At 35.2% G+C, this 17,800-nt stretch overlaps 1 protein-coding gene across 5 annotated transcripts in view; it reads left to right on the top strand.

Moving 5' to 3' along the window:
* LOC149770099 (ankyrin repeat and death domain-containing protein 1A-like) overlaps positions 1-17,800 on the top strand; it is a 58,659-nt gene that overhangs the window by 7,518 nt on the left and 33,341 nt on the right. For 4 of the 5 annotated variants that reach the window (XM_089949399.1, XM_089949400.1, XM_089949398.1 and 1 more), the window contains one exon: positions 16,237-16,335. In XM_089949399.1, the coding sequence (XP_089805525.1) occupies positions 16,237-16,335 (99 nt within the window). Of the gene's footprint in view, positions 1-2,374; positions 2,548-16,236; positions 16,336-17,800 lie in introns of those variants that run through there. The other variant, XM_089949403.1, reaches the window with a different exon arrangement.

Raw genomic sequence — 17,800 nt, 5'->3', positions numbered from 1 at the left:
AGCCTTCCAATTCATAACAATAATATAATTCAAAATGTCCTTGTATGTATTCACAATATTTCCAAATTAACGTTTGTGTCGAAGAGTATTATTGAGCACTTTGTAATTCCAGAGATTAATAGTTTGAATAAATAATTTCATCCAAATAAAAAACTGAACACAACAGCACAAACGATTCTGATTCTGATGTTATCACAAGAATTTTTTTTTCAAGTAAAGAAGATTATAAAAATGTAAGACAAAAGTAGAGCTAAGATGTGGTTTTAAATTCATTTCTAGAAAATTCTAAGTTCTAAAATATATAAAATCGGTTACTAAATTTATATTAAAAGACATGGGAAACATCAAACACAACAGGTTCTTGGTGGGGGAATTCCATTATCCTAGACCCAGACTCAAATAAACACATTTACCTTTATTGATAATGATCTTTATATTTAACCCACACTCTTAAAGAAATTAACTATGTGTTATTTGTTTACAAAATAAAAATAACACCAGTGTCTACAGTGAGATTCACAGTGAACTTGATTTTGGACAAGGTCAAGTCCAGAATACAATTATATATAACCTATAACGATGGTGAAAAAAAGTTACAGATATAAATTAAATATACTTAAGACAGTCACGGATAGATATTGACCCTAAAGACAACGTAAGTAGATATTATCTGTGACGGATGGATGTTGATTTCAAAGACATCGTAGGAAGACGTTATCCGTGACGGATAGGTGTTGACCGTAAAGACAACGTAGGTAGATATTATCCATGACAGATATATTTTAATTCCAGAGACGACGTAGGTAGACATTTTCCGTGATGGATAGAAGATGATTCCAAAGACAACACATATAGACATTATCCATGTAGCTATGTTGGGTTAGGGTCCTGAATATTCTGATCAGCTCATCTAAAACATTCCGTGCTAGATTTCAGCACGAAATTTATTAAACACTCTAACTCTCAATTCAGGTGATAGCAGAGTTCTTGTGTGGAAGGAAGGGTGAAAGTTCCTGTTAATCTGACTTTTTTGTGCAACTTAACTAGCGTCAACTAGATGTATGGCATTTCTCCGATGAAATTTTCTCTTTGAAGGCTCTCGTGTACTGATTAGCTTTTTCTTCTTTTATTTCGATATCATCTCAATGATCACAAAGTAGATGTAACTGGATTTTCATATGTAGGTGCCACATCTTCCTTAAAACAAATTTATGAAAATATTTTGTTAAACGTTCTGAAACTTGGATATAAACTTCATTGGAATATATATATATATATATATATATATATATATATATATATATATATATATATATATATATATATATATATATATATATATATATATATATATATATATATATTACTAACACATGCATGATTAAAATTCTCATCCAACTGTTGCTATCAATAATGCCCAATTTAATTGATTTTGCCAAAATTTAATATCACACTGTACACGGCATCTGTTTTTTGAATCACCATTGTCAATAGTTAACGTGTATCTGTCAAAAATGCTCAATGGCTTCTTCGAAAAATAATTTTCTGTGCAGTATATCTTTATGTCTTTAAATATGGTGTAATTCCTTTATTAACTGGAGCATTAAACAGAGTTGCAGGACATGAATAAGGTGCACTACATATTAGCTTGTTTGTTTTGTTTGTTTTAAAATCAGAAGACCATTATTTATTGATCACAAATTTGAATACCTTAATTAAACTTTATGCACCTAGTTAATTTTGGTTAGAGCTGTTCTTGTCGTGGGTTTACCAAACGCTACATTGTTTACACTTTGTTATTTATGCATTAGTGTTGAAATCTGAATATGCTGTTAATTGCATAGGTTATGTGCACTGACTGGGCAGTAGATTAAAGTTTATATTCTAGACATTAATGTTCGATGGTTGTAGTGTTGAGGATTAAACATACTGTTTAATAAGTGAGTGTTTATACACTCTCATCAGGGCGTTGATGTTTGGGTGTGGAGTATTTGTTAGTTTAATGTTTTCACTTGCTTGTTTAAAGCATATTTTAATGAAGGTATACATTATAAATAGGGTACATTTACAAATAAAAAAAAAATATTTTATAAAAACTAGTTTAAAAGTCTCTAAGTTTATTTGATTTAATTTAGGTCAAAATGTGTAAATTAGAAAATATAAAATAGCAGGGTAATACTCTCGTTCGCCAAGCCGATTGTTCTGTCTTTAAATCCGTATCTCTGCACTTTTCCGTTCTGACCTGGATTCTGAACTCCGAGTTTTTCGATAAGTCACTGTGGAAGGACGTTTTCAAGGGCAAAGGTCAGTTGACTGTGCATTTGTCATTTCTTGCTCAGCAAGTATGTACAAATGTATAGGGCGGGGATCTCACTAGTTTTCAAGCTATTATTCAGAAGATACGTTTCTTGGGAGCAAAGATGGATCCTGGGACTAAAGGTCATTGGATAAATGCATTTTTCTTTTGCTGCTCAGTATGGACGTGCTCATAGGGCGGGGATCACAATACCTGTCAAGCTTCTACCCAAGGATTAAGTCCCTATATGGGTAAGGATGGGCCCTAGGGCCATTGTCAGTTTCATGTTTAAATTTGTCTTTATATGTCCACTAAGTGTACTTATATTTCATAGGGTTTAAAGTTTAGACCCAGGAGCCCGATCCTTGTGATTAGGGATGGAATTGGGACACAATGTCAGTTGTATGGAGGGGGATTACTGCCATAATTCTATGCATGTATTTTCTGTTTTTCCTTGATGCATTATTGTAAATGGCTGCTTACAAGTGCTACTTTCATAATTCTATCCTTGTATATTGTAGTCTTCATTGGTGCAAATTGTACGTGTCAGTTTGCAAGTGCTACTTTCCTTCTGCATTATTGTAAATGGCTGCTTGCAAGTGCTATATTCATAATTCTAGTAATGCATTTTCTATTCTTCATTGATACAACTGTAAATGGCTGCTTGCAAGTGCTTAGATCTACTTTCCTTCTGCGCCATTTTGTCTTGCTAACTACTGAATTGATTCTGTAGTTTGTCGCATGGCAATTGCTATGTCAGCTATTACAAGTTTTGTATATTCTGTTTATAAACTTGCTATGTCACACGTTACACAGACTGCACCTTCTAAAATCATGATTATAATGTAGCATCAAGCATGTTGCAAGTCAGCATTACAGAAGTTAGAATAAAACAATGCCTCTTTATGACAACAGATGGCGCTGTGACACGTCAATTTCTAACAATACGACTACTCCCCTGACCCAAGTAACAAGAGGTTATTCCACTTTACGGCATGTTTGGGGCGTCTTATTTATAATACCATTCGAATTATATTACTGCATTACAGTCAGCTGATGTCTCAGAGTATTAACATTCGTAAGAAGTGGCTTGAAAGAAGCACAAAACAAATTAAATGTATCAAATTGTATACAATTGGATGTATTTACACAATGTTATATTTCCGCTGACCATTCCCACCCCATTTTTATTTGGCCATTTTGTGGGTATATAATATACCGCTGCCGCACGTTGGCAGAATATGGTAGCCACTTACAAGCAAGGTTTAAGGTCTTAATTTGTTTATATATTCTCATTCACAAAGTTATCAATTTAGAGCATGTTTATTATTTTGGAGTGCAGTGCAAATTCTGCGTTTTGGATCAGTAAAGACCTCATAAGGTTTGAGAAAATTGCAGATAATTGCACATCAAGGCCATACTTTCTCTTTCTTGCTTATTCACGAGAGAGAGAGAGAGAGAGAGAGAGAGAGAGAGAGAGTACATCACAGAGATGAGGATTCTGTTTATTCTCTCATCCCTATGAAAAAAAAATTCTTCTGTTAATCTGCAGTTTACAGTGACAGTTTAGTTTTATATATATATATATATATATATATATATATATATATATATATATATAGAGAGAGAGAGAGAGAGAGAGAGAGAGAGAGAGAGAGAGAGTTATAAATATACACCAGACAGAATGCTTGTTAATGGTAGACAAAATTAACATTTAATTATTAATTAATAATATAATACAAATAATACTATCATACAGGTTAGAGAATGTTTAATTCGTACTCTACGGAGATTCGAACCCAGGTCCGCGTGTAAACGGCACCCATCGCCTTGCCTGCACACACTAGCCATATTCCCTCACGACTAAGCACACATCACCAAAAATGATGTTAACACCGATTGAGTAACATCATATTTTGTGATGTGTGCTTAGTCGTGCTTATGATCTAAAATCGTATTCATCCATATATGTAGCGATATTTATAGTACAGATAATAAGATTGATTGTAAGGTACTTCAGTGATAAAACATCAGACTCCTTTGGTAGTAATTATAAAAGAATAATATATTGAATATAAATAACGTTGCTACCGCTACCAGTAACCAGCTCAATTTGTTTTTATTATTACTGCTACATTACAATACCAAACTTGCTTGATACATACGGATATGAAATTAATATAGTTGTTAAAAAGATTAATACACACTTTTACAAGTATCTTCTACAGATGTGCTTGTTTTCTACTAGAAGAATAAAACGCCCCTCCCCCCAATTTAAAAAAAAAAACTTTTAACGTTTTTAAGGCTACTTACAGCTCAGGCTGTTGTAGCATAAACATCTTAATTTGTCTGTGATTTTATCATTATTTTATCCTCTTTAAAATATAAGTTAATACTGTCATGACACCAAAAATGTCAGCACAATACAACTATGCAATAAAGAAAACTAATTTAAAATACGAAATATTAGAGAAAAATAAATATTTAATATAAACCGTCATTCATAAAAACAATATTGTTAGATGAATTAGTCTAAAACAAAAATTATCATACTGGTAGGCAATAATGAAGAACAAATGCCTGGATTGTCTTGTTATATTTTTCTTAAGGATTTATTTGCCAATCCCTTATGTTTTCACTTTCACATGAATAAAGCAAGCTTTTCACACAATTTGGCTTTTGGGTTGGACATACACTCATAATTGCAAATTATGAGGAATGAAAACTGTAAATTCTGGATTGGCCGAGACACATTTCCTTTTGTATACCACCTATATTTGTAAATTATGCCTCAATAACAGTCAAGTTGTATTCCCTAGTGAAAGTTTCAAGAATTAATTCCCCAAAACATTCCATTCCATTCAATATATACATTGTACATACAATGTTCACTTTTTGGAGACTATTTCTTGGCGGGCAATAAAATATGATGTTTGCACTTGCTATGAGCAAAACACCATGAAAAAGATTATATTTTATGTGCTATAATTTGTTATTTCTGATGCTTTGACCTTCACAAAACTATGATATTTATGAACCTGAGATGAAATTTTAAATTTGGCCTGGTATCATTTTTATATAGGTGCCTTGGAACAATGGATAAGGTAAATTCCATAATTTAAATCACAATCACTCAGCAGAGAGAGAGAGAGAGAGAGAGAGAGTCATAAGTAAGTTAGTTTCCTCACAGAAATAATAGAAACCACTAGCCAATTTCTGACTGCAGATGTAAGATATATGAGCAAAAAGTAACAGCTACTTTATTAGCATGTTTGACATTTTAATGTGAGTTATACACTCCCAAGTACTATTCCTCAGAGAAGACACAAGACTGGGTTTCAGAAATTGAAGCCACACAAGTACCAGTTTGTTACTTTGTGAAAAATGGGGTCGTTATGAGAAAATGGAGACCACCTGATGTACATGTTGGTAATTAGTGGTCAGTGAGCAATTAAATTGTTGTTCCTAAGTCGTATCGATAAGAAATTCATAGTCTAGCCCAGTGCTGGGATCGTCCTGGGCTTCTTTTCCTTATTGGCGACAGAAATATCCCATCTGGCGAGTTTTTTGGCGACAGACTTTTTGGTTATTTAATTTGTACATACAATCATGGATTTGGACTGGATAAATTAAAAGGGAGAATGAAAGGAAGCCACAAACTTGACTAAGCAATGCATTGGAATCAATCTGTTACACAAACGATCCTTTGTTCGTATTGACAACCCCATCTTTAAAGTGCATTGTTACATCATAATCTACTTATGCTGACATCTGGGCTGAGTACTGTATGCTGCGATACAGTCAATCATGCTACCGAACTATACCTACAACTGATCGACTTCCGAAGACGCGAATAGAACAGATACAATTAATTGAATGGCTAATCCACTGGCATTGGTTCACAAATTTTTTCGGGCCACCGCCCCCTTAGTTATCCTCAGTGCCCCCTACCTTACCCCGTGAAAAACATTATGTAGCATTAGCGCCCACCTGGGTAATCAAACCGGCCCCCCAGGGGTGATACCGCCCACTTTGGGAACCACTGGTCTAGCCCATAAAACTCTTTAAGCTGGTCATTTTGGTGTCAATAAGACTTATCACAAGATCCTAGATCATTTATATTTGCCGAAAGTTAAAAGTGATATTTATAAGTACTATATATCTTGTCACATTTGTCAAATGGTAGGAAATCCCAGTCAAAAGATATCTAAGGCACATCTGCAACCTATTCCTGCATTAGACCATTTCACAAACCATTTAGCAGAAAAATGATAGACTGTCGGTTCCTTACCTAATACCAAATCAAGCAACCAATACATGTTGACTATAATGTGTGCGTCCTCAAGATTTCCAATGGCTATTCCTTTGAATAATATTAAAGCAAAATCTGTTCTAAAAGTTTAGGCAGTGTTTTTTAAGACTTGTTTGCCTCCCAAAATTTGTCCAGTAATTTTATGTTTGATTATTGCCGAACAACTTATTCATGGATTAGACATCCAACAGTTTCATTTTTCTGCCTATGACCCTGAAAGTCATGGGGCTAGCACAGGACTGTTCGAAAACACTCTCACCTACCCAGAATACATGTATACAATTATATTGAATCAAACCTTTAAAAAGACAAAGTAAAATCCTGCATTGTATAATTATCGAGTAAGATTAGGAGAATTTTTTCTCCATGTTGGTAATTATCATAGACTGAAAGACCCTGTGACTACCCTAAAACAGCAAAATACTGTCCCAAAACACCTTCAACTACCCAGGGTACGTGTAGGCAATTAAATAAAATCAAACAAATAAAAAGATAGTGATCAGTAAAATTCTACCCTGTATAATTATCGAGTAAGATCAGTAGAGTTTTTTCTCTTGTTAATACTTGCTGATGGAAAGACCCTACGATTATCCCAAAACACACTTATCGACCCAGGATACGTGTATACAATTACAGTAACTTAATGAAATGTGCTGTTTTGGTGCTTGCTCTCTCTCTCTCTCTCTCTCTCTCTCACTCTCTCTTATTATGGACAATTCGCTAAACTACTTTCATATTGCAAATGGCAGCACACTTAATGAGCCTGAATCATGGTCACTACATTCATATTTAAAAAATTCTTTAGTTTTTTGTAATCTTTTATGTGACAAGGAGCAGCTGAATAATTAGAACCTAATGGTGCTATATTTATATTTTAAAAATTCTTGAACAAATTTATTATTTTAATTAGTTTGATATTGGTAAGATTTAAAATAAACAGAAGTAAAATCTCCTGCAACATTATGTCTTTCGTCTCTGATTATTTCCACTTTTAAGGACAATAGTTTTAAAAGATGCAAACCAGTTTTAAAGCTTTCTTAAAATACATTCAAAGGTTGAGGTTCTGTACATTAACAATGCAAATTAAATATTGGAAAACAATCGTACACTAAATCTAACACGTCTAATCGCAAGTAAACATTTTATCATGATACGAACATGATTTTCCACAATTTGATTATTTCGGCTTTTGCAACAAAATATGTTCCAAAATGAAGATTGTGATAAGAATAAGAAAACCTTTAGGAATGCTTAATTTGGTTTAAGGTCATTTTGCTTATAAACCGTTTTTTTATGTGCTATTGATGATGCTCTGAAATATTATTTTCGCCAGAGCTTATGTGAAATAGTATCAAAGGAAATAATAGACGCTTGTGAGGTGCGTCAAAACCGGTGACGTATAATACGATCCGTACAACCAGAAGTCGTCTGATGAAAGCTCGTTAAGAAGAGTAGGAGAGAGTATATCATTGTCATTTCTGATCCTTACTTTTCTAAAATAACTAATGATGTCCACAGTAATGAGAGATATCACTAAGAACTAGTTTTCTTAAACGTTGAAATTATAAACTTAAGTGTGTCAGAGTTGGGTTGAAGAAGATGGACCCCCCTACAACAGGTGCTCGATGCGAGCTTGATGTTGAGAAGAAAAAAAAAATCTGAAAGAAAAAATCATAGAGTGACAAAAATACCACAGATTACCCCCATGGCCCGTTCTGACATAAGACCCTGTCTATCATACTATATAGTATGATAGACTGGGTCATATGTCAGAACGGGTCATGGGGGTAATCTGTGGAATTTTTGTCACTATTTTGAGGTATTTTTTCCCACAATTTTATAATTTCGACTTTTGCGACAAAATATGTTCCAAAATTGTGATAAGAATAAGAAAACCGTTAGGAATACTTAATTTTGTTTTATGATATATATTATGATAAACAGGGTTCTATGTCAGAACGGGTCATGGGTAGTAATCTGTGGTATTTTTGTCACTATGATTTTTTTCCCTTCAGATTATTGGCTCTTTTTCCTTCTCAACATCAAGCTCGCGTCGAGCACCTGTGCACCCTGCTGCAGTGTCTGCATTTTTTGTTTTCGTAAGGTGCTATAAATCATTTAGATCTTCTGGAAATCACATGGTTTTAGAAAACGATTAAAACTTCGTTGCTAACGTTCACCTTAAAAAAGGTACTGAAAGAGTTACAATGTGTATGGACTCAAAATGAATGCCGTAAACCTCCATGGGGAGCATTAATTATTTATAGTAAGGGAATACATTAGAAATTTAGAGCGCCGTCCGTTGTCATAATGGGATGCTAATCTCTTATATGCCATTATGACAACAGATGGCGACACTAATTGGACAAAAAAGACGATACTGATACGATTTAGTATTTACACTGTTGCAAGGCCAAATCTGATTGAAAACAGCAGTTGGGATGATGTAATTGTAATACGGCAAGTTTATAAACAGAATATACAAAACTTGTAATAATTGATATAGCGTTTGCCATGCGACAAACTACAGAATCAATTCAGTAGTTAGCAAGATACGATGACGCAGAAGGAAAGTAGATCTAAGCTCTTGAAAGCAGCCATTTGCAGCTTGTATCAATGAAGAATAGAAAATTCATAACTAGAATTATGAATGTAGCACTTGCAAGCATCCATTTACAATAATGCAGAAGGAAAGCAGAACTTGCAAACTGCCACGTACAGTTAACATCAATGAAGAATAAAATAAATATGGATAGAATTATGAATGTAGCACTTGCAAGCAGCCATTTACAATAAAGCATCAAGGAAGATTAGAAAATACACGCATATAATAATGGCGGTAATCCCCCTCCATACAGTTGCATGCATACATGTGTCTTTTCTTGCCTGCAGGTGTATTTGTGGTTATAAGGTGCATAGCTACATCATTTGTCTAGCTTATGAACATGTGCTATATGTATTAAGTGTACTGAGTGACGTACACAAAAAATTATTGTACGCGTCATTATTTTCATGCAGAGATACGAGAACATCAAAAATTTAAAATTAAGCAGTTACTAAAGAGGCAAGATCATAGTGTGTTAATTATAACTGAAAGCTAAACCAGTCATGTTTGTGCGTTTTAAACTCGTGTATATGGTATAATAGAAATGTAAAACTCGAAACTTTAAATAATTTAAAATACAACTTAGGGACATTTTGAAAATCATACAAATTAGTAGACCTCTCATATTCTGAAGACAGTAAGCAAATATAATAGATGTACGAAGTATAACACGAACTGGATTTTGTATTGCACCATTTAAATAAGCACGACTGACCGAGATAAACATCATAATTCCGGATAAGAAAATGGTTCAGACAGTAACATTTAATTGTTTTCATCATTATTTGATATGTAAAGTCTTTCCAACTGTCTTAGATTTTTCTTTACTTCTAACACTCTCCAAATCTTCTTGCATATTTTTTTGCTTGGATCTGTTTCTTTACTGGTGTCTTGGTTTGAAACTCGTCCGTCTGATTTTGTTTTCTTTTTTTATAATTTCAACATCAGTTTCCGGGTGTTTTATTTTCGTGTTTTGTTTTCGAAATAACAGCTTTTTAATTAATGAATTTGCATAACCTCCTAATCTCAATACAGGAGATATCCTTCCTTCATACGAAAAAATTCCAAAACTACGTAAGACGCAGAATAACCATCACATATATTGGACTCAGCATTCTGTCGTGAAATGCATATGTTGGCCTAAGTATTCTGTCGTGGAATGTATATGTTGTCCTAAGCATTCTGTCGTGGAATCCATATGTTGGCCTAAGCATTCTGTAGTTGAATAAATATATTGGCCTAAACATTCTGTCGTGGAATATATATGTTGGTGTAATCATTCTGTCGTGAAATACATATGTTAGCCTAAGCAGTCTTCGTGGAATACATATATTGGCCTAAGCATTCTGTCGTGGAATGCATATGTTGGCCTAAGCATTCTATCGTGGAATCCATATGTTGGCTAAGCAATCTGTCGTAGAATCCATATATTGGCTAAGCATTCTTTCGTGGAATCCATATGTTGGCCTAAGCATTTTGTCGTGGAATCCATATGTTGGCTAAGCATTCTGTCGTGGAATCCATATGTTGGTCTAAGCATTCTGTCGTGGAATACGTATGCTGGCATAATCATTCTGTCGTGGAATACATATGTTGGCTAAGCATTCTGTCGTGGAATCCATATGTTGGCTAAGCATTCTGCCGTGGAATCCATACGTTGGCCTAAGCATTCTGTCGTGGAATACGTATGTTGGTCTAAGCATTCTGCCGTGGAATCCATACGTTGGCCTAACCATTCTGCTGTGGAATCCATACGTTGGCCCAAGCATTCTGTCGTGGAATATATGGAGCTTGGCAGAGTACAAACATTATAATTTATTTCTTTGTTATTGCGTGAAATTTGATATTATTGATATTTATGAAACTTGGGGAAAATCATCAAAGGAATTTTATAATTTTCTTGAAGATTATCTCCCTTATAGATGTGTTCGTAAAAAAAGGTTGGGTGAAGGTATGGATTCGGGAGGAGCAACCGATTTTGTGCGTAAATCTGTCGTAATGAAAGAGTGTGTGAAAGAGTATACAAAGCGTTTGACGAGTGTGTACATTTTCTATCTAAGTCATTAATCTTGCATACTGGTAAAGATATAATCAAGGTTTGTATATATATTTGGCCTAATTATTCTCGTATATAATATTAATGAAGATGGAATTGGACTAATTAGAGATCTCACATCAAAAGCCAATATCGAAATTCATATCTCTTCTTGACAGGAGATTTGAATTAAGAATTTTGAAGATTTTATCACTTCGTTTATGAATGTAATGATGATTATGATGCAGATACATTCTCAATGCAGAGAGATACAAACGACGATAAATTGTATAATAATTTTGGTTTATCCCTAATAGATAAATGAGAACATTTTAATGTTCATGTTGTGAATAGAAGACTCTTCGACGATAAAAATGGTTAGTTCACATGCATAACACATAACGGTTGCAGCGTAGTTGATTGTGTGATACGTTCTTCTTAAATATTAAATTATATTACTTGCTTTTGAGTTGGAACTTGCGATAAATCTAACCATTTTAGTATATATTTCTCACTTAGACTAAGTCAGTATGTGAGAAATAAGGGTAGCACTTCCCAAACCCCAACCACGGTGAATGTTAATGATCACCAAACTTATTTGGATAAAGAGAAAGCTAATATTGAAACGTGTACCCTTCCTTACTAAACTGGAATAGTTCAGTTTTACTAAAACCGCTCAGGTAGCCTACATGGTTAGAGCGTCCAGCTTGGATGCGGGAGGTCGCGGATTCGAATCCCGGCCGAGTCATACCAGAAACTTATAAAAATAGTACTAACAGCTGCCTCGCATGGTGAATGGCGTTACGAATTTAGTGTTAGGACTGGTCGGTCTGTTGTCATGATAATGTGACTTGGTGATGCTACATGTTGCAGATATCTTGAAACTGATATTGACTTCCCCTCAGAAAATTAGCTAAATTATATCAGAATATAGGTTCATTTGTTCAGACGCGATGCAGTGTACCTAGCGTGATAACAACACAACCTCCTTGGTGGGGTACAGAATGCTATTAAGGCAAAATATAATAAAAGCTACCGTTTACAAATCTTTAGATTCTCAAATACTGAAGCCGACCTTAAGTTATATAAATCAGAGTTGAAACCAATCACTGTACTCAAGAAAACATACAATGTTGAGTCCCAAATGAATAAATTAACTCAAGCGAGGAGAACCCCTCGACAGAAAAAACATCATTCTCAACAAGCGCTCACCGTTCCGGATCATTGCCATCTCACCTCTGTCTGCGTGGGTTCGAGTCCAAGGCTCGGCTAGCGTGGGTACATGGGAAAGCCTGCCAGTAGCTTCTCGTGGGTCGGTGGTTCTTCCCTGTTATACTGGCCGCCATGTATAGCCTATATTGTGCTGAAAAATGGCGTTAAACCCTAGAACAACAACAAATCATTCTCAACATGAAGTGGCACGCTTATCTCCCCCCCCCCCCCCCCCCCCGTATGAATACTTTAAATCTTTATTGAATAAGCCGGGCTACGGTGAGATGGCTTTTACGATATTGTTAGTGAAGTACTTCCTCACTTACAAGATGATGAGTGAAATACTCCCATTACAGATGATGATCAAGAGCGACTCGGTTTGAACTCTCATATGTTCCCTTTGTATTAATGATTTGATTACACAGCTGCAGCTCAGATGCAGCAGAGGTGTATTTATCTCAGAAGATATCGATGATAATTTTGCAGTACTTTACGCTGATGGGATTGCTAACTGTGCTGAGACAGTAGGGATCCTACGATAACAAATAAATGTCATTTGACGTTTCTATGATAAACCGGTATGGTGGTCAGACTCGATAAAACTAAAATAGTTGTTTTCAGAAATGGGTAATATCTTAAACAAAAGGAGGTAGGTTTTGGGGGTGGGGGAGGTCGGGGAGTCAGAGAAAGACGTATTTATTGTGTGTCTTACTACAAATATATGGACTTATGTTTCACCCCAAAATTGGTTTGGACAAACGCAAAGCAGATACAAGCGGCTCAGGAAAAGAAAGCAACTACAAGGAAATTGAATTATCAAAAACGATTTGGCTATTTTTTTTTTTTTTTAGTGTAGAGCATGTTTAAAAACATGATTCTGGGATGAAACCTGTTCCTTGCCATGGGTCATAAATTTGGGGATATGAATTTAGTAGAGATTTTTGAATTGTGCAATAAAACTTGCAAATAGTATTTAGGCGTTCCTAAAACTACCAGTAATGCGATTGTGTTAGGGGAGTGCGGAAGATACCCACATTATATCTGGCATTTCTTACGATGTATTAAATATGGGATGAAGGTTGCAAGAATGTCTTCGTCTCTTCATCTCGCTACCCACACCAATTTTTTTTTTTACGTTGGAAAATGTTTGCTGAAGCCCACCGTGACAACTAGCTACCACTGTTAAAGAAGTGTTATTTGGCTTCGGTTTTGGATATATTTGGCTAAATCAAGATGTTGGAGACGAAAAATAATTTTTTCAATACTATTTTTGCAGAAATTTGAGGATTCAATTTCCCAGAACTGGGAAAGCGATATTAACAGTTCACATAAATGTATTATGGTATTATAAAACTGAATAAGAAATTGGAAAATATCTATCATGTAGATTATCCTATTTATTTAGAAAGTCACTTACTAAATTCAGGTACTCAATACACATGCTGAAAGTAAAGACAGAGAGGCATATGAAGATTGAGAGAAATAATTGGGTCCATGACTCGTGCCGGAAAAAATAATGTTACTATGTAGATGAATTCCTTTTCGTTTGTGTTTGTCCAGCTTACAACCATTTAAAAAAGAAAAACTTTTATGAAGTTTATTATCTTTATCCGTCTGTAGAAAATCTGCATAATTCACGAGTCCTAATATTATATTATAAGAAATCTTACTATATCAGTTCGGCCTTTCGTCTGAGACGATCTTTGATAATTCATACAAACGGTGAATGATGCATTTTGTGGTAGTAGCACTTTATAATATCATACATCGATTCTGTATAGGAAATTATGTATCCACACGCTTGCTGAACACCACATTTAATATATGTATACCATAACGCACACTGTATTTACTTGTATTTTATTTTGTAACATGGGCCGGTGGCCTAAATTACTGAACAAAGTATTCTTGTTTTTATTCACATAATCCTTTAATTATCTTTCTTCTTGTGTAGTCATTACATAATCCTTTTACAGCAGGTGTCCGAAATTCACTTAAAATTATTTTGTCGCATTCGTCCTTTAGAGTCTCAGCTTCTCTAACATGAACATTTCATTTTGTGTTTTGTACATGTCTTTATTTCCTCGGATATTTTTATTTGTTGTATTTGTTCAGCCTGGGTTCCAGGGAATATTTAGTCTGTGTTGTGTGTGATTCGGATTTTAAACGTAGCTTTAACAATTTTTCAGTCATATCGCTTTGATGTTAGCAGTGTGGCAGTTTATAGTGATGTCTAGCACTGGGGCATCATGCTGCAGACATGTAGCATGATGTCCCACCCAGTCACATTATCCTGACACCAGGCCGACCAGTCCTAACACTAACCTCTTAATGCTGAGCGCCAAGCGAGGCAGCTGTTAGTACCATTTTTGTACGTCTTTGGTATGACTCGGCCGGAGTTCGAACCCACGACCTCCCGCATCCGAGGCGGACGCTCCAACCACTAGGCCACCGGAGCGGTTCCTTTTAGTTTGTGTACTCCGTTGCTATTTCTATGCTCTTGAGGTTGATTGTAATCTTTCCTGACATTCATCTGTTACTGTGGAAGTAGGAAATTCCCAGTGCTTAATTGTGTCATAAAGCTAGAGTCTCCAGGTTGTTTCACTAACAAGGTGATAAAGGTGATGAGCTACCATATTAGTAATAGTTACATGTATTTTAATGATTTTATCTCTTTATACCTTTATCATATATTTCACCTGTTAAAAAAATATGAACATGTTTCATTGTATAATATAGCACTACATGTTTATGTTTATCTGGAAGGCTTTATCTTTCTAAAGTTTGCCTTATTGTGCAATTTTGAATCTTTATATGATAGAACTTTATTTTTAATCGACAGTGTATAGCCAGAATGGTACTTTTCACGCTCCAGTAATTATGTACACTTTATGTTTAAGGTCAGTATATGTGAATATTGATTGTACATTCATGAAAATAGATGCATGCATACATCCCGTGAACTACACCATCATACCAAGGTAGGTCGCTATGACCTATTTTGATCATTAAACTATTAACTTTTTGGTTAGTTTACGAGATATTAGTACTTACATCATCATGAAATAGAAATGTGCATGCATTTTAAAATTTCCATTATTGGTCATTATTACCTACATTTTTATGCTTCGTTGATAATGTACAAATGATATGTCTATATCAGCGTCTGTGGCACCATTGTTGCACAATCATTTAACTTTCCACTTGATTCATTTTAATGCGTACAATACTTCTGTGCCAAAATATGTTACCATGACCAATTTTTCGTGCTTCATTAACAATATACATTCTCTAAAAAAGTTCATTGAGTCTCTCAGACACTGTTACTTGCATACTTCGATTAAAACACCACTCATCCCGTTCTGGGGTCGGACAGAAAAGGTCAGGTGGTATTCTGGTTGGGTACATTTACGAAACTTGTTATGTACATGCATAATCAAAGAAATATATGGTGTCTGAGTAAATATGTCCTGAAAAGTTTTGTTGTATTCTGACAATTTAATTTCTTGCTTTTGACAATGATATTATATGCGGTAGCTGGGTTGTTAGAACGCCTGACTCGCGACCGAAAAGTGTTTGATTAGAATTCAACATACTATGTGATCGGCCTGGGTAGGCTACCATGATGTTCCTGGTACGGCGCTTTACTCCAGTTGCATTGACACCATGTAACCTTCATGTATTGCTGTGATGTAAAACACCAAATCCAACAAACAAATAACAGTGTTATGGTTAATAAAATGATTTTCTCAGTAATTAATCATGCTGTATTGTAGTTTGATCGGACTCCTCTCCATTGGGCCGTCGCCAAGGGAAACACCGAAGTCGTCGAGTTACTGATAGAAGCAGGTTGCGACCTTGAGGCAAAGGACAAGGTGAGCATATCTCTTCATGTCTTGTGTGCGTGTGTTTAAAAGAGTTTGGCGAGTTCGTGAACATGTAATGCCTGCTTAAGTGATTGAATGAGACCAGCTAGTGGATACTATGTAATTCAATGCCTTCTTTTTAATTTTATTTGCAATTGTACTTGTTATTTTTTCAAGTTTTGACTATGTAATATTGTAATATAGTAATCGTACTTGCTTTTTCTTTGAATAAATATGTAATTCCATCTTAAGACGTGAATGTTTTAAACTTGTGGATATGACTGATATATTATCTTCTACATTTTGGAGTTTACTTCCTACACGGGGCTTCAGAGGTGGGTTCATCAACATATGGGGTGGGTTGGAATTCATTTGGGCGAAAAGTATCGATTCAGTATTGTGGAGGAAGGTTATGCATTCAGTGCTAGAGGAGTCGTGAGAACATTGATTCATCAGTTGGTAACAATGAGGCATCAAACGAATGCAGATACGATGGAGTGAGTTCATCCTTAATTGTTGTCGTTGTTGTTATTATTATTATTATTATTAAAAATCTTCCGCCTAGGATGCGGGAGATCGTAGGTTCGATCCCCGGCCGAGTCATACCAAAGATTTACAAAAATGGTGCTAACAGCTGCCTCGCTTAGCGCTCAGCATTAAGAGGTTAGTTTTAGAACTGGTCGGCCTGGTGTCAGGATAATGTGACTGGGTGGGACATCATGCTACATGTCTGCGGCACGATGCCCCAGTGCTAGACATCACTATAAACTGCCACACTGCAGACATCGTAGCGATATGACTGAATTTTTTTTAAAACTAGGTTAAAAATCTAAAATCACACATTATTATTATTATTGTTGTTGTTGTTAGTAGTAGTAGTAGTAGTAATAATAGTAGTAGTTTTAGTAGTTGTAGTAATAGTATTGATCCACAATCCGTTTTATTTCCGGAGGCAAAACTAATATTGATTTGTTCAGTCTGTATAACACAGCAACCGTACGCGCTATTCATGCATCTCCTTGGTCTATCTGATTACCGTAGTAATTCAACAGAGAAAATTAATTATTTACAAAGTACATGCATCAGTATGAATATTATTTTCCCTTTAATGTTAACGTAAATCACACAAATACATTGGGGAGATGAGACGCCTATACAGGCCATTTGCAGTGTTATGTGATGTGAACTGTGCATTTTCCCATGTACATCCTATAATCCATTTCTTATACAGGAACCACTTTTTTACTATTTGAAAATATATTCAAATAGGCCACGTTCAATATATATTAGCAGTCGTCTTGAGTTACCAAACAGAAACAAAAATGGCAAACCACGTGACAATTAAACGATCTGCAGCATGCTAGTACTAGAACGTATGTCATATGAATGTGTGTCACTGACAAGTGTGATTTATAGGTAGTACCAAAACTGGATTAAGGGGGAAGGGGCACGGTGGGCACGTGCCCCTCCCCCC

This window comes from Sinohyriopsis cumingii, unplaced genomic scaffold (genome assembly GCF_028554795.1).
Source record: "Sinohyriopsis cumingii isolate HCF-2022 unplaced genomic scaffold, ASM2855479v2 utg002707l, whole genome shotgun sequence".
In the NCBI taxonomy this organism is placed as follows: Eukaryota; Metazoa; Mollusca; class Bivalvia; order Unionida; family Unionidae; genus Sinohyriopsis; species Sinohyriopsis cumingii.
This window is presented reverse-complemented; position numbering and strand designations above follow the sequence as displayed.